Raw genomic sequence first — 24,973 nt, 5'->3', positions numbered from 1 at the left:
ATTTTAGAGGGCATCTGAACAGTCCTGTTTTGTCAGAAAGGAGCAGAATTGCTGCCAAACCCAGCTTTGGTCAAAGATTACGCCGTGGCACCCCAGCTCTTGGTTTAACACAGTCCCAGGGTAAGAAAGAACTACTCCTTGATGAAAGCCCATGCTGAAGATGATCTTCAAGCTAATGCTGCATTTTTGTGAGGAAGGAACTTTAATACCTGTGTAGAAAATCAGTCTTAGAATCCTGGAAGTCTCCTGTTATGAGGCTGTTATAACTGTTTTGTCATTGACCTGTTAAATGATGAGAGTTACCTTTCCTTATCACCTCTCTTTAAATCCAAAGTAGTTTAAATTTCCATAGCAAGAGTGCTGGGTAATCCAGGAAGCAAAACTCATAGATGGAAATTTTTAAGCATCTTTGAATATGTTTGATCTGCATTTAAAAGAAGAAATGCTTTCTTTGGCTTTCCAGGAAATGCCTGTATGGCCCTACAGAAAAGTACTTCCAGAGGAAGACCGAGAAATGCTGCAAACTGTCCTGTTGATTCTAAACACTGTAAGTTTCATAGAGCAATGACATAGTGCAGTGCAGATACATAATACAGGGGAAAAGTAAGACACAGAGAACACATTTCAGAATGTGTTCTCTTCTTCAGAACGTGGAGATGACTGAGAGGGGACCTCATCAATGTCTATCAGTAGCTGAAGGGAGGGTGCCAAGAGAACAGAGCCAGGCTCTGCTCGGTGTTGCTAAGCAATAGGACAAGGGGCAATGGGCAGAAACTGGAGCACAGGAAGTTCCACCTGAATATGAGGAACAACTTCTTTACTGCATGCGCTGGAACAGGTTGCCCAGAGAGGTTGTGGAGTCTCCCTCACTGGAAATATTCAAGAACCATCCGGACACAATCCTGTGCCATGTGCTGTGGGGTGGCCCTGCTTGAGCAGGGAGGTTGGACTGGATGACCCACTGTGGTCCCTTCCAACCTTACTCACGCTGTGATTCTGTGAATACATCCTGCCTCAGATACAGCATTAGTTTGGAAGAATAAAAATCATCATTTTCTCCCCTCATAAAAATCCTTTAAGTAAAATGTTGTGAAATATTTAATCAGTCACCTCTGTTTACCTTCTGAATGGTTTTAGCCAGGTGGTAGTTTCAAGATCTGAAAAAATGTGCTAAATTTCAGTGAATTCCTGAAACACACATTATGAAATCATGAGGGACAGAAGCCTTGAGTGTTTCGTTTAGTTGAAACCTGCAAAGAGAAAGTTAATTAGAAGACCAGGACACAAGTATTGTGCCTCTTCCCTGCCTTTCTATTCTGCTTACTCTCTAAGATCTTTAAAATAGAAATTGTCTTTATTAACCACCTGTAAAGTATCTAGAAAAGATATGATTTTTTCATAATGTTATTGTGAAAAAATTTGTGACCCAACAAAAAAATCCTTTTGGATTTTAGTGGTACTTTTTGCCATGCCTATCTTTGTAGGTCTGGATCCACAAAAGTTTCCTCTCATAAATATTCCCTCCTAATCAAAACCTTTAACAGATATAGAACTTGTTAACAGCAGAATTTCTGATCAGACAGAAAAAGAGTGAGGAGAGAATCAACCTAAAACTTAGGAAATACTGTGGGTCGATTGCATTCTGCCTTACACCAGAATTATACTAGTGGCATAATTGGATAGCCAAATGTCAGTGTATTTGAGTTGGCAATGCAGGAAATTGAGAGAAGCAATAGTAAGCAGAAAGGACACTGTTCCTGAATCACTCTACACATGGAAAGTAATTTTCCTCCTCCTTTCCATACATTCTCTTTTTCAACTCTGTATACAGGTTGATCTTTTTCTGATTTCCTGGCACCTTCTGTATCTGTTTCTCCAATATACCCCATCACTGCTAAGCATTTCATTAAAGTTTCATGTCTTCTAAGAGGCACAATCCAGGATTTGTTTAGTTTAGTCCTCTGTCAAATAATGAAGCAATGTCCCTTTTTTGGGGGACTGCGCTGTAGAACCTGGATGCTCTAGACACTGTACATGGTCCTGTTCCACTTTGTGTTCTGCCCTGGGAAGACAGTTCAGAGCACGAGGCTGGAAGGGACCAGCAGCCTTTTCTCACCATCACCCCACATCAGCTCAAGATAGCAGGGCATGCTGTTTTCACATGGATTTACTCACAGCTTTCAGTTCTTAGAACTTGCAGATTCTGTTCTTGGAGAAGTTTAAAGAGATTTAGAAGAAAACAGCAAGAAGCGTTACAATGCTGTGGTTGGCCTGTTTTCTCCTCAGCTGCCGAGTACAGAGTCAGCAGAACCTCAAAACAAAAGCCCCCACAAGTTACCACTGCAGTTCAGACAGAAGATATTGATCAAGAGAGTGATCGAGACATAGGAAGTCCTTGGACTGTGCCTGATGATATCCAAAGAATACTTCAAGATGCTCATGACTCCATGTTTCAGGTAGAATTTCTAGTTGTACTAGGAACTATTTGGTACTTGCAATTTAACACTTTCTTTGCTTCTGCTTTATTTAAAATGTGGTTCTCTGTTTTAAATATGTGTATGGGATAGATGCAGGACATAAATGACAGTGCTTCAACTGAAGTACCTTTTGCCTTTACAAGCAAAGTCATTCTTGTGAGCCTTGAAATTGAACGTTCTTTTTAACAACTGCATAGTTACACTGTCCAGGTAACAGACACTGGTTGGAGTGCATAAGCAGGAAAACAAATTGCATTTGTTGCAGAATAATCACATAACTTGATTAGGACATGTTTGAAAAGCGTGGGATTGTTTCTACTGTCCCTGAAAGATGCACTTTTCAGCTCATGTTCTCTCCCTCCCACAGGCCCCTGCAGGGTATGACATGAGTTTCTCTCCTCTGGGCAGTGGCAACACTGACAGTGTTTCTGAAAGCACGGGAAGTATCCTCAGCAAGCTGGACTGGAATGCAGTTGAGGCCATGATAGCAGAGGTGGAAGATAAGTGAAAATTTCCCAGCCACTGTGCACTTCCAAACAGTTGCCAGTGTTTGGTTTCAGTAAAAACAATAATTGTTCTACTTAAAATAGAACAAGTCTTGCATTGGCTTCCTTCTTAAGCAGTATGGAAACTCTCACTGCTTTCCATCTTGCCTCGGTGAAATTCAATTCCTTAATGTGTAGTTTTCTTTCTATATTTCTTCAGGTCAAGAAGAACTAAGTATAGTTGGTAAAAGGAGACAAACAGTCTTAAACAGATCCAGGTCAGCTACTTTATGTAGAAACGTTCATGCGTACAAAAAATGTTATTCTATTTTAAGAGTACTGCACAACTGTTTTACCTTTGTATTTAATATTTAACATCATTCTGAAGTTATTTTTGTAACATGATGGTTGTGATAAACTGATTTAATAAAAGTGAATTTACTAGTTTCTGCCGTAAATTATTTACACATGGAGCAGTTCCACTGCTGTGTACCACTAGGACTGTATGTGTGCACATGCACTACCCTCATATTTCAAACCTAGCTTACTTGTGCAGTAGTTTAGAGAAATCTTAGAAGAGTTTGAATGACTGAAAGAGGTACAAATAGGCAGCAATAAATGAAATACAGAGTTTTGTTAGGAAACTCAGACAGCAATATAAGACACAAAGGACTGAGTTAAAGAGCAATATCACTGTTCATCCATCTATATGATGCTGCTTTTTTAGAGCTCCTCTAGCAGCCTCCAGAGATCTATGGGAAAATTTCCCGTAAGTTCAGTGACCATCAAGTAGTCGTGGTAGTCTGAACAGATGCAGTTGTGGTGACTCTTTCCCACCAGCAGTAGTTTTTACTTTTGTAGTGAAGAAATCTGAATTTTTCATGGAAGTCAAAAGTGTGTTAATTTCCAATTACTGTCATTGAGAACTGTAATAGTTAAAAAAAAAATAAAAATTTCATATTTCCACGTGAAGCTGCATCTTGGCAAACGTCAAAAATAAGGTTCAGAGAAAGGCTGTTACAGTATTACACACACATACCAGGATAGATTTGACAGTTGACTGGCCACATTTTATTATCAGTCCTCAGAATCTGCATCAGCTTCTCTCACAGGAGTGACCAGACTGGAAAACTCTGTCTTGGGTGGGACTATCTCCAAATGGAAAGGGCCAGTACCTTCCAAGAGTCAGTCCAAAGCATGAAACTGTGACTTTGAGTAAAAGTCTTTCTCCAGAGTGGCAGCAAAAAAATCATCAGGAAGTAACTGTGAAAGATATTGTTTTGTCCAAGTATGAAAGTCTCCTTATGACCACAGCCAGCCATGAGGAGGAAGAGAAAGCGATAAGTTCATTTCATTTTAACACTGGGGAAGGAAATACTTCAGGTGCCTCCCTATCCAAAGCATCACAGATCACTGAAACAAGAGCAGAGAGGCAGCCCAAAAACTTCCCAGTCAGAATGTCAGTGCTAAACTCGCGCTTTGCCTGAGATATGATGGCAGCAGGTGCAGTAAAACCCCTTGCTAGGGTTGGGTGCTGTAGAAACCAAAGACAAAGGTTGCTGGGAACTGCCGCCAGGGCAGTGGGCACTGGGATGTGTTGCTTGGATCAGGTGCCATGGGAGTCATCAGAAGATCCTGTTGCTGAGATGTCTCCCAGAAGGACCCACTGTCAGAGCCAGTGCCGTGGCAGCCTGTGCTGAGCTCTGTTGCTGTGGGCAGTGCCATGGCAGAATTTCCTCTTGCTGAGTTTGGGTACCACGACCACCATCACTAAACTGTGTTGCAGAGGTAGGATGCCTTGGCAACCAGACACCGAGATATGTTGCTAGGGAGCAGTGCCATGGCAACCAGCACTGAGCCCCAGTGCTCAGGGATGGTGCCATGATAACCATCCTATAAACCTGTTGTTAGGGTTGAGTTGCAGAGCAGCTTTCCCTGAGACCCCCTTGCTATATGGCCAGGTGCCATGGCAACCATCCTTAATACCTGTTGCAAGGATAGAACGCCATGGCAACCATCAAAAGGATTTGTTGATATTGTCAGTTGTCCTTGCAACCCTCCTGAGGTCCATTTCCCAAGGTCCACCTCTGTGGAGCAAGAGATGCTGCAGCAGGATGTAGAGGAGGCTGTGCCCAGGGCTTCACTCCCAGGCAGCTGGTGAGCCCTGAGGAGAAAGGCCAGTAGCACCGAGGACCATCCACCCCCACAAGGAGCCACTCTACCACCACTGACACTGGGAGGGGCCTCAGGGCCAGGCCAGACCGGCAGCCAGGACTCAGGATAGTCCCTGAGAGGTCTTGGACCCCTAAATTTAATTGTTGTGCAGTGTGGATGGCATTGGTATCCCCACCCTTTCCCTGGTGCTAAACCCAGTGATTCCTCATGGCTGCAGCCAAAAGGCTCTGCACTGAAGTAAGCTATGAAACATCAGCTAAAGAAAGATGAATGCATCAATTAGTTAAGAAAAGACATATGGAAATACAGAGTAGAGAAATGTGGAAAATAGAATATATATAATGTCATGCATACTTAGAATAACCCAATAAAAAATAAGAAATGGAGGAAAAGTATTTTAGAAAGAAGGGTTGATTTTTGGAACAGCTCAAGTCAAACAAGCTATAGCAACTTTCATTTTCCTAAAGCACAGTTATGCTTTTTTGGGGTCTCACCCAATAAAACCCTAACTTCCTTTAGCAGTCTAGTAGTGCGACATTTCCATCTGAAAGATATTGAAATTTCACAATTAAACATGCTTATGTTTGATGTTTGGCTTCTTTAGTGTTTTCAGCTTTACAAACCCAAAAGCAACTTATTTCAGGAAAAAACTTTCTTGCAGGAAATTAAAAAAAAAAACAGAACCAAAACCAACCAACCAAACGAAAACCAACCCCACAAACCATACCCTAAAAAGAGATATTGAAGACAACACCCACCATCAACCTAATAATCCCAAGGAAATACAAGAATTAAAATAAGATGAAAAAGACCAAGCTACAAAAATAAGAACATACCACGTCAATAGTTTTTGTTCTTTAATATGAATCTTTATGATTAAGGGACTCAGAGAGTAATAAAGAAATTGCTGTTTACCACTGGCTGACATTAGTTATGCACCTTCAGCAGAACTGTGTCTCTAAGTCAGAGCTCTGACTATTTAAACTGAGACTACTAAAAAGATGTAAAACTGTGAAAGCAGAGTTGAACATACACAGGGCTGGCCTTTATGTTTTAGTTTCAAAACCAGTGGCCAGTAAAGAAGGAGAAATAGGTATTTTCAAGGGGAACCTACAAGGGAAGGTGGTTGACTTTCAGGCTCCTTAGCTCCTCAACCTCAGGCTCACACCTTCTGAAGGTGGAAGAGAGTGTCTTCAGCTGTGGAACAAGAAATTGTGTGTGGCACTGGAACATGTACACAAGCTAAATCTGCACTATGATTTGTAAAATTTTGTAAGAAAAAGGAACAAAACTCCACCAGTACCTACTATCCAAACAATAAATACAACCCTGAAACTTGCCTTTAAAGTCACACTGTGAGCTTCAGGTAAGACAGAAGAGGTAAGGCACCAAAAGACTACCCTGATTCTCAACTGGAAATTTTTAAAACACACTGAAGTAATGGAAAGTTTTTTTCTTTTTCTGATGTAGAGAGACAGAACAAATAGATGGAAGGAAAGCTCAGAAACTACACAAATTTGAAAAGGGCCTGCTCAGAGAAATACATGCCTTGTTATGACCAACTGGGTGCACCCTCCTAAAAATCCGTGGTGTGACATTTAAGGAGGTGGCCTGAGTGGGTTTCTCAGTCAACACCTAAAAATCAAAGGTAGGAAAAATTTACACTAATCATGGAGGATCCTATAATCATTGGTTGCCCAAAGAGAAGAAGTAAGTGTGTAGAAGCCTGTACATGGTTGGTCTGGAAAGTTTGGTCAAGATGGCTTGAAGGCTGAACACAGACTTTGTAACAACTTCTGCACCAATTATTTCATGTGGATGTCAATACAAAGGGGAGGAAAGGAGTCCTCTCTCTGGCAACAGCAGTACTTTTGGACAGCAAATGAAAAGAATTGATGAGGAGTGATCCAAAACATAGAACCTGAATCTGACTTGCAGGTTTGTATTGTGGAGATGAAACAGTAACATTCAGAACTGCAGTGATGCATCACATAGGAGGTGTTTCAGGCTGACCTTGAATCTGAAAGTCCATCTCCACATGGGACTGTTCAAAATAAAAAAGCTCCATAAACACGACACAAATGGCTCTCCTCAAGGAATCATTACACTGTTTGCCTGTGCACACAGAATACATTTAGTCTAAGAAGGAAATGCAAAGCCACTGAATGTCTCCCTCCACATATGTATTTCTGGCTTACAGGCACTTAAGTGCAGTTAAGCAATATTTTTGTACAACCATAAATCCTGAGAACAAAATACGCAAAATAAAGAGACTGAGAAAAAGATTGTTTCCCAAAGAAAACCTGTCTTCAGTCTGTGCTTAGGAAGTCAGAATGAGAAGCAGATGATCCCCTGTATGGTTTCTCAAAAATAAATTACACGTAGTGACAAAATTGGGCTGTCCAGCATTTTCTAGCCTTCTGTAGTTGGGAAGAGAATTACAAATAAGGGATAGGTAAAACAAATTCAGAGGGTATTCTGGGAGAAGGGAAAGGAGGAAGTGCATTGAAAGGTAGCTGATTCCTTACACAACAGTGTTCAGGAGTGGGGTTTACAGCCAACACCAGCATAAGTGGTACCCACCCAACATGGTTTAAGTGCTTGTTACTAAAGCTTCCTGTAAGACAGAGGCTGCAGGACAGGCACAGCAGTAGGATCCTTTTAATAACCAGTCCCCTGGGCAGGTGGGGATGGAAATCACCTTTCTAGGTTTTAGGAAGCAGGCTCTTGTTTCAAAACAGAAATAGGAGCCTTTCAACACAGCTGCACCAAGTACAGCGATGGAGAAAAGCTCTTTCGATTTCTTTAAATAGTCACTGGAATAATGAGAAACAGTTGCCACTGTGTCAGAAACTGTAACTGGGACAGTCAGTTATGTGGTGACATCCCTCTTGGACTCCAGTGCAGATTCCCTTGCCCGGATGGACAATTGCCAAGTGCACATGACTGGCGTTGGTGGCCCGAGCTATCGCTGTTCCATGTGGGATAAACCCTCTGCTCCCAACCCGTTGGTGCCCATCAAGCCAACCCACAATCTAAGGATTGTTTTGAGGAGGGTATTTGACCGAGGAACTCGGGTAGCTATGAGCAGTGTATGCAGCTGCATGAGTGCCAAGAAAAAGTATTCCTTTTAGAGAACTCCAAAATTTGGTGCAAAATTGCACCCGAATAATGTAGAAATTAGAAATTATGTAGTTATGTCTGATGGGATGAACACACACTGGCAAGAATTCTCCCAGAACAACCCAAAAGTGTATTCCCTGGATGGTTTACAGGTGCCCCAGGCATAATTTGAGCAGTGTGAGCACAGTGGGAAAGGGATCAACAAAGTGTATGCATACTCTAAGATAAAAACTTGCAAATTTCATTGTGGAAGGGTCCAAACTGAACTCTTAAAACATTTATTTTAAATAAATGAAATATGAAAATACTATGAACTTATTTGTATATAACAATAACACTTTAATATTTAGTCAAGGAACCATGAAATCTAAAAACTTACTACTTACATTAAGAACTCTCCCATTACAACTCAGTACTTCAATGATAAGATGACAAATTCTCTCATGGGTATGGAAGCGCTAAAACGATCATGGTGTGGCTCTTTGGTGAGTGGAAGAAAACTAGGATATAGGAATTGTGGCTTGGACTCTTGCTATTGGTAGGGCATGAGACTTCAGGAGTGTTGGGTACATAGAAAAGCAGTAGGCATTTGTTTGAATTCAGCATCACTTGTACCTGCCTGGGGCTCAAAGCTGTACAGTCGGGATCGGCTGAGCTGATCCATTCACTTCCCTGGAACAGTACTGACACCTGCATTTGGCAGAATATCCTGCTGTTAACTAGCACCACATGAGTCTGACTCAACTAAAAACTTCATTTGCAATGAGCCACAAACACATTTAAGAACTATTTTAGTGCTACAAGGTATTTCATGTTCAAGCTAGTGTTTAGTACAACCCAATTATTCCACAGTAACAACATTCTCACTAGTGACACCACAACAGCAAAACAAAAGCTAAAGTTTGACTCAAATTTTAAAAACTTAAACAGCTTTTTTTAATGGCCACACCTCACTAAAATATTTATGTTGAATATTTCCCATGCCTACTTTATACACATTAGAGCTGTTAATATAAGCAATAAAGAACCTCAAAAATACAAAAGGGCATTACTGAATCATTTAAAAAAATACTTATTTATAATTACAGTTTTGTCAAAAACTATTGTGATCTTGTATAGCTGCAGAGATAATGAAAATATTCAAGAATTATTCTGCAATTTTACAGTACTGAAGTGGAAGATTAAAAATAATAATTTCATTCTTATTTAGATTATGGAAGTGTCTGTGTTTTCTTAAAAAGTACAATATGGCTAGTGCTAATTCTAAAAGCTTGACAATATCCCCTTTTTCGGTAAGCTACTGCAACAAGCTCCATGTACAGATCCTGTACTCAAAGCAAGAAAGCAAGAAGAATAAAAGAGTCAATAATCTTATAGTCACGTATGTAAAAATCGGTAGCCATACAGTGAAAAAATACTACAAAGCTCTGTCAATACAAAGGAGTATAATCGTGTCACTGCATCAATTACTGCACTGCAGCACTTAAACAAAAAGCAAAACAAAACCAAACACCTTTTTTTTCCCCCCACAATACAGAAAAACACTTATCCTGGTGCACGTTGTTGCTGACAACGTGGTTCATGTTGGTAACATCGCAACTGCTACCCCGAGGCTGAGCACTGCACTGATGCCAACTGCAGCCTCGGGCACTCGACCTCCTGCTCCTGAAAATCGCCAGCCCATGTTACACACAGTAAATAGGAGTTTGTTTACCAAAACCGAGCACTGCAACCTCTTCCTTTCACAGCACGTAACTGCAATACTTGTGACTGGCAAAACAAAACTAGGTATTACTCTGGGTAGTTCAGGAGGGTAAAATTCAACTCTTAATTAGCAAGAATCATATTCAATTTATTTAATAATCTAAAATCAGTTTTATAACTGTAAATTATATAACAGCCATCAGATCCCATCAAGGAGCACTTGGCATATCACACAATATAGTAATAGTCTAAATCCCCTCAACTAAGACAACTTTAGCCTTCAGGTTTCCATTGTTTAATCATAATTTCTTTCTGATAATTTTATTCCAATAAATACCAAGCACATTGAAACAAAACCCCGTCTTTGCTAATGTAAAAGCCAGAAAAGTATTTATGAACAAAGAAATATTTGTATTACCTATTAAAGATAAGATGCTTTAATATAAATCGCATCAGAGATGACTAACAGACAATTTCATTTTACATTGCAACTGTATGAAATCCTTGTTTTTATCACCTGGGAGTTTCCTTCTAAAGTATTTTCACCTCTTTTTAATAATAACATGTGACATGTTATATAACCCCTCTATTCTCTGAGTCTCCCGCTATAAAAGCTGCATCTGGTCCTGAGAAATACAGTCTTTCATTGCTTGATACAAAAATGTCTCACTTCCAGTGTTGCAGAGGAGTGACTTGTACTTCTCCTTCTCCCTACTTTAACAATATCTATCTTAGCCCAAGAGGTGGCCTTTCATACAGTGAAGAAAACACTATCAACTGTGAAAACAAGGAGGTGCTAAAAATATTTCTGTTCAGAAAAATTCCAGTGATGAAACAGTGAAAAGGCATTTCCTATAGGAACAACTTACTAACTGGATTCTGAGGAGTTATTAATAATTTGTTTAATGTGAGTTTTCTGTACATAAGAATATTTTGGAATACTGTTACTATTCCTCACAAATTGACTAAAGTATTAGAATTCTGCAAGTTAGTTTCATAAAAACAGCATCCTACCATATATTAAATTTGTAAAAGAAACAAAACATAATAGAAAAAGAATTACGTGTTGAGGAACACCTGTTTTCGATAAATACATTTGAAAAGACAGCAGGGTTTAATAGTCCCCTAAGAAGTTTAGCTGTTTTAGACTTTTTTCCTGTTTGCAGATATGCTGCTTTTCTTACTCTCTAGGAAGACAAACTGCTTACGAAAGGTTGTGGCAAGGCAGTTGAAGCAAATGCTTCTGGAAGATTTCAGTAGCATTTTTTCAATTTACAAAACGTGAAAACATCTTTCAATTAGTAAAAAAAATAGTCTAATATACAAACTTCTTTTTTTTTTTTTTTTAAATTCATTTGTGAAGGAATGTAGTGTACTTAGCCAGACTCATACCCATTCACTCCTCAGATACTGGTAGAGATCTCCTCTTGACACAAACCTCTCTATATTAACACAGAGAAATGCACACATGGCCAGTTTGCCCAAGCAGAATAGTCATTCAGCTTTCCCCAAATTTGAACTACCATAAATTACCATTTGGACAGCATTAGAAAGAAATTGAAGCATACAAGGAATAAACTATAGTTTCTTTTTATATCAAAATGTACTCTTGAAAATGTGTTTGGCACAGTGCTAAATCATATAGTTAATACTAAATATTGCAGGATACAATAAAACCCTGGAGTTAACTTGTGTTTATACCCTTTCAGGGATAAAAATAAAAAGATACCAATTATTCAGAAGTCAGCCTATACAAACTGTATAAACAATATTTTATGTCTTGTTTTGAAAACCACTGGTATAGTAAATTTTACATAAAAGACTGCAAAATAATATAAATGGATTTAAACAGATCTTTACAATAAGAAATTCAAATGGAAACAGACAAGTAACAAAGAGAAGTAAAAAAATTTATTGCAGTACTCGTTCCACCAGATTTGCTGGGGATCCCTTTTCTTGTATTATTTCAGGGTGACCTAATACATCAAAATCTACATTTACAAAAACTCCTCCTGCAGATAGGTCATAGATACTGCATGCTTTTTTTTTCTTTCCTTTTTTTTTTTTCTTCAACAGAATAAATTATATATCCAGGAGATTCTGCCATTTTACAGCCTGGTAAAACAATGCTTTCCTGGAAACTGGGCTAAGCTAAAGAAAGCCATCCGCTGCTAGGTTAAACTCCAAGAACACTTTATTAAGAACATTAACAGACTAATTTCCAACATTCACTTGTTTATTTTTTTTAAACAGAAAGGTTTTTTTTTTCAAGATATAAACAATTTTTTTGTTAAACTATAATACAGTGGGAGTAAAAATGAACTGAGAAGTTTCTGCTGCACAACAGCGAAGGAAGCTCCCACAAAAATGTTTACCAAACATTTCCTTCTTTTTTCCCCGCGTCCCAGGTTCCATTCTTACTCTTCATTTAACTGATTTTTTTTTTTTTGCCAGAAAGTTGATATTTCAAGTTTTTTCTCTTATTTCATTTCCTGTAAATTTGGCTGCATGTACAAATTCATTAGCTGGAAGTTCCATCCTTGGCGGCATACAGCGATCGTAAAGTCTGCACAACTTTATTAGTCAGCTTATTAGCACTCGTTAGAGCAATTTTTTTGTAAATAATGTCTGACTCTTTAATAGTGTCTACCCAAGGCACCAGTTTGCGGCCATCACGGCGCTTAGCCTCAGTCCAGGAGCCACTGTAGGAGCCTGCCATCCACTGAACACTGAAGCCATTGCTGGTTTTCTGTACTACTCTTGCAATTTGTGGTCGGTCTTTGTACTTTGGACAGCAAATAGCGATGACATCCATGACATCAACACTTTCATTCATCTGTGCTGCCAACTCCGTAGAGTCTGAATTTCGTTTTGACCTTCTCAATGACTAAAACATTGGGGGGAAAAAAGACCAAGTGTTACACAAAAGAACTTTAGTGAAATTATTGCTTTTATTGCTTTTAATCCCTTGACGCCGGGAGTTGGGATTTCCCGGCACACATTCCATTGCCGGCAATGAGACGCACCGCGACCGCCAGCGCCAAGGGGTTAACATATCCTTGTAAAACCACATACTCTTAATTTGTACCCGTGTCTTTATCTCTTATTGATATATAAAATTATATATACACATGAATCATAAAGCTACATAAAAACTTGGCAACAATAAAAAGGATAACACACAGTACATTCCAAAGGAAAATTAATAACTTTTTATACGGGATAAATCTCATTTTCTAGTTTGGTTTTTTTTTTATTGTCTTTTCTGTTAAACTTTCTACAAAAGTTGTATAAACGGTTAAGTAGAGAATCTCTATCTACAAAATGCTTTTTTCATGTGGATTACATTACTTGGTGTACATTTAATATAATAAACTGACAATATAAGCACATAAAAATCATTTTACGTAATACGCTGCGAAATACGTTGACTCCTCCTCCGCCTCACCCCTGAAGTGCCTCCTCCTCTATCCTCCCCATCACTTTCATCGTCCTCTGTCTCAGCTGCATTGTTTTTAGGGCTGCCTCCTCCAAGCAGCGAGGTAATTGCTTTGTTCCGAGCATTTGTGCTAGCTGACACCTCTCCATCTTCTTCCTCTTCATCAGGATCCAAATGTTCCATAAGGAGCTTGAACTATTAAAAAAAAGATTAGTCCACATTGTAACTTTAAAAGTAGACATTTATGTCACATTACATTAAGGATGAAACAAATAGTAACATAAAGAAACAGAGTAAAACAAACCGCAGGCAACTTCAAACATGAACAGCTTATGTTTTGTTCTACGAACTTAACTTCGCTATCTTTTTTTTAGTAGATATATAAAATTTCTTCCTGCGTTTTCAAAATGGCAAGTTTTCTCAATTGTTATTGGGAGAGGGGGAACAGCTAATAAACTACACCTAGTCTCTGCTCCCATGATGGAAACAGACAGGGATAAAGTGAACAAATTATACGGGAGCAAAACACAAGATGGATACCTGAAACTAGAAAATACTCCATAAAGGTGAATATTCTTTAGCTGAAATTACTTTGCATTGTGTTTAAACTTATTAGAAATCTTTGAAATAGTCCTGCTAAACATCCTGAAAGGAAGGTCAGCATATCACATCAGATGACTAGGAACTTAAAATTTTGAAACGTTCATCCAGTACATCAGCATGTACTTTCAAGTTTATACTGTATTACCTAGTTTGAAAGGATTTCAGGTTTTCTGCAAAGTAACTTTACTTACATCTAAGTACTGTTTTACTATACTCCTCTTCACTTCTTCAGTGATCTTGGAATTAGCCATATCACTTCGCAGAAAATCCAAAGTTTGTTTTGGATGGAAATGCACTCCTGTCTTCCTGTTTATAGCTTTATCATAAACTTTTGCAGATTCAGATGGAGAATATTTTTGAATTTTACTGTTTAAAGAAAACAGCGGAGAAGAGCTTTTAAGGGAAGTCCAGAGTAATTTGAACAAAGAGCTTTAAAAATCTTCAACTAGTTGTATTTTAATAATTCCATATACAATAGACAACATAGTAAGAAATGAAATCATTGCTTTTTCTAACTCAGAGTTCCATTACCTTTAACTTAACACATCTGGTTTCTCTTTTACAAAAATCTATTGCTTAAACAAGTAGTTATGATCAACTTAAATAAAAATATCTCCCAAACCTAATCCTTACAAATAACTCACTGCATAATGAGTCGTCTATTATCTAAATAGCCTTACCTATCAGAGAATCCACAGAGGTTCTTTAAATGCTGTTTCAGCATCAAAAGTAATAATATGCCTTGGGAGACATTAGCAAATTCAATTAAAGGAGCTGAATTTTCAGGTAAACATTTCATCACAGCATTTATGTCATTTTCTTCATCAGAATCTGAATCAGAGTCCACTCGTTTCCGTAACCTCCGAGGCTTAGAAGCTTCCTCCTCACTTTCGCTGCCACTGTTACTGTCACTCTCACTCTCCTCATCTGATGAAGGCTTTCTTTCCTTTTTTTTGTCTTTCACCATAGACTGCAAGGCAGAGGAGTTAACACACATTCCAAAATTAGAGTAAGTACTATGTATGTTTCTAAAAAAATATTTTCAAAATCATTACTGGCATAAATAAGCAAGAATTCTCTGAACAAGATTATTAATTTATAACTTGATAATTTTAAATTTCTTTATGGTAAAAAGATACTGAAAAATTTATCCAAAGCCTAGAGTTTTTTTGCAAGGAACTGAAACAACAAGCATTCCCATGACATGTTATCCTTAAAAGACTGCTTAAGTTTATTAGTAGTTACCGTAAAATACAGCAGAAGGCCAAATACAATAAATCAGAAAGAAAATTCTGTTTTTCTTTCACCTGGATGCTATTTCTGTGTGTCATGGAAATTTCCACACATACTTTGGTATAGACTAGTCCAAGATGGTTTAAATCCTCGTCTCTTAAAATTCTATGACACTAACTACACTGCTGAGCAAAGTGATCATAGACAGTATTAATAATAACAATCCATCGCCCCACCCCTAGAGGTGTTTATCTAATCCCTGGAAGTGTTCAAGGCCAGGCTGGATAGGGCTCTGAGCAACCTGGTCTAATGAAAGGTGTCCCTGCCTATGACAGGGGGCTGGAACTAGGTGATCTTCCAACCCAAACCATTCTATGATTCTGTTATTAGTTCTACTACTTGTAGAGCTACAGAATTTCATATGTGCATTATTACTGCACATGGTACGATTTTTCATGACATAGACAATAACGTGTCCTAACCAGGATCTTATCCTTTCTATGCTGGGTGCTACACACTGGTCCTCAGTTTCAAGAATGTGCTTTCTAGCACGTCTCTTTCTAGCAGATTAAAAATCAACTTCAGTAGGGTAAGAGTTCAAAGCAATGTACTTTCCAGGCACTGTATGTTCAGGTATCAACTCTGACCTGTACTTATTAGTTGGACTGGACATTCTAGAAAGAGGTGTGATTCCTGACAGTTTGCACCTTCTACTGTTAAAAGTTGTTCAGGAAAGAAAGACACTTAAATCTTTAAGAAGCAGGGGCTTTTTAATTACAGGGTTGTGTATTGCCATAACAACAGATACTTATCATGATTCAGGTTCTTATGTGTTGCCTTAAGAAATATTGCCCACCCCTCTCTTGTAATAAACTATGTATTTCAAGTCTCTCAGGCAACATGAATGCAACTGCCACTTGATAACAAAATAAATTGTCAACTGGATTTTATTATTAAAATTATACAACCAACCACAATAAACTAGTATTCCATGATTATTCATGTACTTCCAGAATGCATGCAATTAATTATTATTCAGTCATATTGGGAAATTATATAGCATTGATCTCAAAATTCATCATTCTTTTTTATTAACATAAGCAGCAATGTAAGTAAAGTTTTGAACTAGCATCTACGAGATGCAGGTCGGAACAGGTAATGTTGCTTGGTTTTTTACTACTGGTTACATACAAAGCAATGCTACTGGTCCACACCATAATAATGGTGCACTGAAAAATCTAGCATGTTATAGAGCAGCTTATGTTGACACTATAATAAATATAAATGCATATACCTCTTTAAATGACTGTAGTAGGTTGCTACCAGAAACTGATAGTGTAATGTCTATATGATGCATTATAAACAGCGGCTCCTCCTGTGTTTGGTAAGGAAAACAGGCTAGATTGTCGGCTATGTACAAAAGCATATTCACCTCTGTTTTCTGCAAGTTAAAGAAAAAATTACATAAATACACATACAAATATCTTGGATTCATACACTTATCCTGTGTTCCCAACAGTATGGAACAAAACAATTATCAGAATTTTTATTCTATATACCCACCCAAACCCACCCTACACAAAATATATATACATGCAAAATTTAGTCATACTCAAAGACACACTATCTCTGATCAGTCCAAACTGAGTATAAAAAGGTACAGAGTTACATAAAAGTAACAAATGCATTCTATTATATAGATAAATATCTTATATTACAAAGCAAACAAAGCACGTTAGGGAAATAGCTGTCAGTAATTATGTCGCAAAAATACATTGTAAAAGGAGAATTTAAACTTGTAATGCTGCATTTTAGCTTCTTTTTAAGTGAAAGAAATGTGGTACTTACTGCGGTATCATCAAAGAGGTTGAGTAAAGAAATGAGAAAGGCTCGTCTGTGCTGACGGTTCCCTCGGATCATGGAGTACAGGTGTGAGCACAATGCACTGGATGACTCATCATGTCTAAAACCTCTTACAGGATCTTTTGGGCAGGTATTAATTGCCTGTTGTACCTGGTAAGACATCTTCATACCAGCCACTGCTTTCATCTGAAATGGAAATGTATTTGTTTTTATTCAAACCATTGCTTCCAAAGCACTACAACTTACTCTTTTTAAAGAAATGCTCATCTTAAGTTTAAATTTAAAACATGTACTGAGGCAATATTACCTTTTGAGTTGAAAACTTGTGTCAGAGATCAGAATTTCTTGTGAACTGCTTTGACTGTAAATTCTGCTAGAAACATACAGCTAATCTGTCTACCCACTACCTCCAGGTATTTCAATTTAAACGATTTTCAAGAACACTGAAATGTGTTCATACATGAACAGACTATTTTACCAAATGTACATGTTTGGTATCATTTGTAGCGAAACCAACTGAATCCATATGAGTGCAATAGGACTAACAAACAGAAAATGAGGTTTGTTTGGTTTTTCTTTTCATATATCCTGTAATTTCCAGTTGATTTTACTTAATTCAAGGGTCCCGCTCCAGCTTCAGAACAAACTGAATCTCTAGTTAGGCTGCATATTCAATTCTCTTCATACTCTGCTGCTGTTCAGAGAAGTTGTCTCTGCATCTATACACTGCGTTAAATCCCAGCTACCTAACATACCAAATTCGATCTGCTACATTTCATCTAATGGATTAGGTATCTGTTTGGATGCCACCAGCATGCTCCCATTGCAGTACAATACAAGCACACATTAAAAGTCCTACAGTGCAGTACACACACTGAACCTAGACTGGGATTTTCTAAAATAAGGAGAATGCTGCAGCTTAATCTCAGACCTTAAGCAGAACGATTGGCACGATGCCACAACTCCACATGTCCTCACTTAGCTCTCAGGTTTTCCTTTCAGCAAGATTCATCGGATCTAAACAGCTTCCTATGCTCCTCCTGCTTAGATTACAATTTATAAAGCCTTGGTGCCTTGTACATTCTAATACCTATACACTAAGGACTTAATCAACTGTTACACGGTCTTCTCCCTAGTCCACTGATACAGGAAAACCACTGCTAAACATTATGAAACACTTGTCCTTCCCTCTTATCAAGTACTACTCAGTGTGGAAAATAGTACTGTGAATTATAAATTAAAGGAAATTTTGTACTAGAAGAGACACTTCAAATTATTTTATCCTGTTTCTCAGAACAGAAATATCCAAACAGGGGAAACAGTTAAGATCATCTTTACAATTGCTTAGTTATTGTTTATCTGTGACTTTATATACTCTTTTTTCTGTAGTTAAAGCGTACTCAGATATTAAACCACTAAAGAATATAACAGTATTCTCTAATATGTTAAATTAGAATTACTTACATGAATGAACCCAGCATATTTTTTGTCTATTTCCACCAACTGCTGGTCAGCTTTATTTCGCATGGAGGGTTCTGGATCTGTGCCCATAGCAATTAAGTATGGCACGCACTTGAAAAACAAATGAAATGATTATTCAGAGGTATTGTACCTTCTTTTTGTTTTTTGTGCTTTGTTTCTACTGCAGAAACCAGAATAGGAAGCTCCATGCAACTTACCACCTAACTACTTTTTACAAGTTAATAGTACAATATACTGTGACACACTAGCATTCTAAAGAAGTTATGAGTACTTCCCTTTTTGTCAAACTCTAAAGTCAATTTAGCATACAGACAATTTCATTAAAAAAAACCCTCAAAACACCACTTAGGACATGTGCAGTGGATGCAGTATCAAAAATTAATTACAAAAACATGGTATAAGCAAAGAATAATGGAAATGATGACTGAAGTTCTAACACTGACTGTGCAGTTCCATAGTGTTTGGAGCATATAGGGATTCAGGTGGAAGCAAGCTGACACAGGACAAAGTGTAAACCTTGAATTCATAATAGAAATACACTCCAGTGTATATTTCTACATGCTCTTTAGGAACTGCCTGGGCTTTTACATCATAATCCAAAAGTAGACAATACAGATAATGTGGTATCTCACTGGATAAACAACATAAAGGAGATTTCAAAATATGCTTTCTGTAAAAGCCTCTTGCTACAATAAGAAATTATTGTAACTTAACTAGAAGAGAAAACCTGGAAATTTACGTAGTAAGCATGAAAGCCTCTTAAAACATGAATAACAAGAAGTCTCAGCACAAAAGCTTATCATACCTGTACAGGATGGATGAGGCCCTGGTTTAACGTCAGTGCAATGACATTTAGAGCAAAGTGGCGTACGCTGGACTGGTTATGAAAGAAAGCCTCAAGGACCTGTTTGAGATATAGCTGCATGATGGAACTACTCATCCCTGAGGAAATATCACCCATTTCTTTCAGGTCTTCCTGTTTTGCTACTTTTTTCCCTGTGAAAAGGACAAAAGCAACAGCATACTCACCATGGTATAATCACTTGTTTTGCCTTACTTGATGTATGCTGATTTTTAAGTTTCACAATAAATACACATTTCAGCTGTCTTAAAATGATGGCATGAAACAGAGAACAGTCTGATGTCTAAACATATATAAAAAAACTACAGAGAAACTATTTTAATTCAAGTCTTATTCCTTAATAAAGGCTTTTAATTTAAAAAAAAAGTTGTATTTTTTATTTTTTATCTGCAAATTAAACTTAGAGGGTTTTTTGATAAAAATTATTACAACCATCATTATAGCAACTACGTATTCTGGACTCCTTCCAGCATTTATGCTGTAAGTATAAATTAATTATATCTTGAAAGTAAATAATACACCTATTATGCAAAAACCTCTTTTTAAATACTTATAAAATACTTTGTGTACATACTACAGATCTGATTACAATTTTGAGTCAGTGCAGACACATAGTAATTGTATGCAACAAAGTCAAGTTATGCATGCCTCGTTAGCACAGAAGAACTCGGCACTTACAGTCTCTGTCTGCCTGCTGCATACGTGTATCCTCCTCCTGCAAGTAGGTCTGGAGATTTTTTAACACCTGGATTTTTAAGTTTACTGAACAGTTCTTATCTGAAAGAATGCTGTTGTACAGAGTCTTCACTTCCTGTTCAAACATTAAACTTGGGTGCTGGATAAATGCAAATCCTAATGGTGGAAAAAAGAAGAAATAGTTCTCATTATTATTATCTAGAAATTGTATTTCTGCATTTTAAGTCCTTCAATAGAGAGGAATGAAATTTATCTCCTCCCAACAGCATAGCTTTTTCTAGTCTAAACAGTATTGCATTTCCATATGGACACCATCTATAGCTCATAAGAAGTTCTGATAGCCATGACAGTTCTATTAACCATGACTCTGTTTGAGGGATAAAATGGGATGTTGACTCAGCGTGGCTGCACTAAAAAGTTATACAGGTCTGGATCCAGGTCCAGTATAGTGGCTGCATCTCAATGACTAGGAGCTCTCACAAGAACAAAAAAGGAACATTACTAAAAATTACCTGTTATTTTTCTAATACTTTTGGAGATAAACATTCTTCTGAAACTGTACAGTGTTACTTACATGGAGGCAGAGAAGAAGTGTGAAAATTGATGAATATCATGAATATTTAACATCATAATAGAACAAAAAAATTAGCTGTGAACACAGTAACATTTATGCCTCTTGATATCATTATTCATGTATCTATTAAGGTCTTTTCTTGAAAACTATCTGAAGTGTTCCCAAGACTACATGTGTTGGAAATACACACTCCAGAACTGTTTTTAGCTGCAGCCTTACCCTTGTCAAGGAACTAGCTGTTCTTAAGTCTGTATTTCATAAAATTTTTTCTAAATTAGTAGTAATATACACAATTTTAGATTGTGTGCATAAGTTTATAAGTGTTGCTGACAAACTCTTATGCAGTATCATAAAAAACAGTAATGGAACCATAACACCCCCATTTAATTTACATTTAACTATTTGATTATTTTTTTAAATACTGTTGAGGAAAAGCAGACATTAAATATATTTTTTATGACTGCAGGAAACTCAGCTTTTGAATGAACACACAGAAGATATAGAAACATAAAAGAATGAGAGGAAAAATGAAAGAAAACAAAATTATGCAAGAGCAATGTATAAAAATAGCTGTAACAGAGGGAAGACTGAGTCACATTTTTAAAACTGGCTCCTTACAACAAAAAGACAGTGTAGGTAAAGGCTAAGTCCAAGGTAAGACCTCAGTGTGTTAAAATCCCCTTTTGGTCTCAAAGCAAGAAGCAGAGAAGCAGGTGGGAAAAGAGGAGGGAAAGGAATTATAGTGGTCTTAGGAGTATGTGGTATGATTGTGCACCCTATACAAGTGTATACTGGTGTTTGTAACTTGACCACGTCCAACGTCCAACCCATTTTTAAGGTTAATTTTAAAAATGAAAAGCATATGGACGTATGTGTAACAACCCATATCACATTTGTCTTCATTCGCTTTAAGGCATCTAAACCACCAGTGTTCTCAGGGAAATTTGTATTTTTCCATCCCTGGTCAACTGGGGAAGAAATCTTCCTTGGCACAGCTGTCATAGGAGATGAAGAAAGGCACTTGTCGTGGTTTTTTAAGGATTGACTTCACATCTCAAGAGATCCCATCACATCATTATTCTTCATGCTTTTGTTTTCACTCTATTAACAGTCCTTAGAGGAAGCACTGAACTTGACTAAGATATTAACTGTTAGGTACTTACAAGTTTAGCTAAATTTACTAACAAAAGTTTATATCCTCAACTTGCTTTGTAAATACATATCTGGAAGAGAAGCATAACCAACCATAATTATTAAGTTTCGGGTTAAGCTTAACTCTTCAACAGCAGCAGCACATCTCAAAGCAAAGGCTAAAACTGTTGAATGTCCTTACTAAAATGATATGCTGACAGGAAAGTACACATTCTCCATGTGACACCTTTCACCATGTACCGATGTTGAATTAGCTTGCTAGTCCTTTTCACTTTATTGCTGCTCACAAACACTGAATGACTTTAACAACTTTGCTCAACTAGCAGCCTATAGGATGGAAATTTACACTGTTTACATACATCCAACAGCTACCCTCAGAATGGAACCAGTGCTCAGATGAAATCGATGTATCACTAAAAAAGTAAGGTTTAATTAAAATAAAGACTTAAAGCAGAGAAAAAAAAAATCTGATGAATGACTATGGACAGCCATCCCTATTTTAACCCCTTAGCTAAAACCCATCACAATTCAGTCTATAATTTAGAAACATTTTTGGCAAATGCAGAATATTCCAAATCCATGAACAAAGTAATCAAGCCTATGGTTAAGGAATACAGTTCCTACCCCACAGGCATTATTCTGTAGAGTACAAATAAGTTGGACTGGACTATTGATGTAATGCTTGGAAAAACTCCAAGTATTCCATAGCACTGCTCCCACAACAGAGGCAACTCCAATGCCATTGATTCTGCTCAGCTGTCTGAAATGGTTTCTCACAGAACATGAAATGAAGATTCAGTCTTGGTCTTTATCCTCAAAGCTCTAAGCTGAATTGAAGCAGAATATCTAAAAAGTCCCCTAAATAGCAACATAAAGAGGCAAACATCTTGTCCACAGTAAATCATACAATGGAAGCTCACATGCCTCGGAGACAACTTACTTTAGATCAAGCAATAACCCTGAATTGAACCTTCCCAGAAACCAAGGCCTATCTGCCCAAATAAGATTCTCTCAGATGTAGACAGAGAAGTAGAAAATGAACATGACATGAATCAGACAGTGGCAGTTCATTCACCACTGAAATCACTGAAATGCCATGCTAATCTCACAAAGGCCACTCAGCCAGTATAAACTGCCAGAGTTCTGGCAGTTGCACAGACTCCTGCACAGTGTCTTCTTGACTCCTGCACAGTGTCTTCTTGACTCCTGCACAGTGTCTGCTCCTACACTTAGAATATTCAAAGTTTTTCCAGCACTTTTTTACCTGGTAGACTGAAAAACAAGGTTTGGAGTTACAATATACTTGCTTTTGGAGAAAAAAATAACATCTTCGTTACCTTGGAAATCTGCTGCACTTTACAACTTGGTCATACATCAAAAGGCATTCACTGTCAAAAGCACCCAGTCTGATGCAGAATTATGCAATTAGCAACCTTTTGACAGGTTTTCTATAGCCAGCTCTCAAACCAAACATGCAGTAAATTTTGATTTTAAACAAACTCCCTTGTGACAAAGAAATACAGGAATTCCTACCGATACACATAGATTTTTACTGGAGCAAAAATAATAAAAGCTATTAATATTTCTTACCAAGGCCAATAATGGCTTTTGTCTGTACTTCTTCATCTGAATGCTTCGTAAAGTACATCAGCAGTTCAAGTACTTTATCCTTAATGTTAACCTGAGCAAATCAAAACAAAAATAACAGCTATTTGAAGATGAAATTGATGTTTTTAATCTCTTACAAAAGCATAAATATCAAAAAGAAAAAGAAGACACACAATCTTACTGCATAGCCTTTGCAAAACCACAAAAAGCTATACCATATGCATTACAGAAAAATACACAGCTCTGAGGAATTACAAGTAGTGTGCTTTCAACTTAAAGTGGAGCATTCAATATATCTAAGACACGGAGAGTAAATAAAAGTTATTTTACCTTACTGTTGCCCTTAAAATCTTCCTGATCAAAATCAAAATGCCGACACAGTGCTCCAACAGTGAAAAGTGACCTAAGGAGTGCTGGTTTATTGGCAGTAAGTATTGTACTGTTGGGGTCTTCTTGGTGTTGATTTTTTAATTTAGAAAGTGCACCTGCAGTAAGACAAAAGTTTTTATTACAGTGTTTAATTGTGGTGTATCACTGAGACAAGACTTGTAGCCAAAACTGAAAAGTGACAACTACTTGTGATTTTACTTACCATAGTATCTATTAAAACAGGCCCATACAAATTTATAGTTCTGGGTGACCTTGTTCACAACAGCCCCAAGACAGCTCACACAATGCTGAACCACCTAGAAGCAAGGAAGAACAAATGAATTGTATATTTAGAAGTTAAACTTGAGATTTTTGTGAAGTTATGCAGCAAAAAGCTATGCTGAACTAAAACTAATAATCTAACAGATATAATGTTATGTCCATCTCCTGGACTGCTTGAACTTATTAAAAAATAACAACATCATGTACAAACTCTGGTAAACCAAGTACACTGAATTTTATGGCGTTGTCTTCAAACCAAACTCCATGTGAAATGGAATCAACAGAATAGTAGCAATTAAAAGCTTACTGTCATGCCATATTTGATGATGAGTTTCATGAGGTCTTCCTCAATAGTGGCAAGAAAGGTTTCACTTGGGTGCTCCATTAGTGGCACTACAAGCTCTAAGATTTTTGCAACATTGCAGATCACCATGAAATCATTCTGGGTCTGAAACAACAGGATATACAGTGTTTAACATTTCTGGTCATGTTACCTATAAGCTAAGTATTACTAATATGCATGGATAGTTAAAAATCCCAAATATTTAAGATATTTTGTAAACATCTGAAACAATATTTATATATTTACATCTGCTATTAAATTGTGTATTACTATGAAATTTAGTTCTGTTTACTACAGAAGTTCTGGGAAAAAAAGGACTGGATAAGCAGAATTACGACTCTCATCATAGCTCTATCAGACTTGAAAAACTTTTGGTCTCATAATTTTCTGGAGTCCTACATGAAATTCAGGAACTCTTCCAGACACAGGCAAACTAGAGAATGCACAACATCTGGAAACCGGTATCAGCATCAAAATGAAGTTGTGCTATGACTTAATGTGGT

The 24,973-nt window shown here is 37.4% G+C and overlaps 2 protein-coding genes across 11 annotated transcripts in view; one reads left to right on the top strand and one right to left on the bottom strand.

Annotated features, from left to right (window-relative positions):
• The window catches only part of CPLANE1 (ciliogenesis and planar polarity effector 1), a 55,858-nt gene extending 52,245 nt beyond the window's left edge, over positions 1 to 3,613 (top strand). For all 5 annotated transcript variants that reach the window (XM_018070432.2, XM_018070431.2, XM_018070430.2 and 2 more), the window contains 4 exons: positions 8 to 120; positions 464 to 547; positions 2,287 to 2,456; positions 2,845 to 3,613. In XM_018070432.2, coding sequence (XP_017925921.1) covers positions 8 to 120; positions 464 to 547; positions 2,287 to 2,456; positions 2,845 to 2,985 — 508 coding nt within the window. In that variant the 3' untranslated portion in view covers positions 2,986 to 3,613. The remainder of the gene's footprint in view (positions 1 to 7; positions 121 to 463; positions 548 to 2,286; positions 2,457 to 2,844) is intronic.
• An 8,240-nt stretch (positions 3,614 to 11,853) lies between these two features.
• NIPBL (NIPBL cohesin loading factor) overlaps positions 11,854 to 24,973 on the bottom strand; it is a 163,928-nt gene continuing 150,808 nt past the window's right edge. For 3 of the 6 annotated variants that reach the window (XM_018070272.2, XM_018070274.2, XM_018070276.2), the window contains 13 exons: positions 24,435 to 24,575; positions 24,069 to 24,162; positions 23,807 to 23,961; positions 23,459 to 23,549; positions 20,125 to 20,298; positions 19,390 to 19,580; positions 18,567 to 18,674; positions 17,088 to 17,288; positions 16,534 to 16,680; positions 14,687 to 14,976; positions 14,198 to 14,372; positions 13,413 to 13,598; positions 12,486 to 12,851 (listed from right to left, as the gene is read on the bottom strand). In XM_018070272.2, coding sequence (XP_017925761.1) covers positions 12,486 to 12,851; positions 13,413 to 13,598; positions 14,198 to 14,372; positions 14,687 to 14,976; positions 16,534 to 16,680; positions 17,088 to 17,288; positions 18,567 to 18,674; positions 19,390 to 19,580; positions 20,125 to 20,298; positions 23,459 to 23,549; positions 23,807 to 23,961; positions 24,069 to 24,162; positions 24,435 to 24,575 — 2,319 coding nt within the window. Of the gene's footprint in view, positions 12,852 to 13,371; positions 13,599 to 14,197; positions 14,373 to 14,686; positions 14,977 to 16,533; positions 16,681 to 17,087; positions 17,289 to 18,566; positions 18,675 to 19,389; positions 19,581 to 20,124; positions 20,299 to 23,458; positions 23,550 to 23,806; positions 23,962 to 24,068; positions 24,163 to 24,434; positions 24,576 to 24,973 lie in introns of all 6 variants that reach the window. The other 3 variants (XM_018070271.2, XM_018070277.2, XM_018070273.2) reach the window with 2 other exon arrangements.

The sequence above is a fragment of the Manacus vitellinus genome, unplaced genomic scaffold, assembly GCF_001715985.3.
Source record: "Manacus vitellinus isolate BGI_N305 unplaced genomic scaffold, ASM171598v3 scaffold_18_pilon, whole genome shotgun sequence".
Classification (NCBI taxonomy): Eukaryota; Metazoa; Chordata; class Aves; order Passeriformes; family Pipridae; genus Manacus; species Manacus vitellinus.
This window is presented reverse-complemented; position numbering and strand designations above follow the sequence as displayed.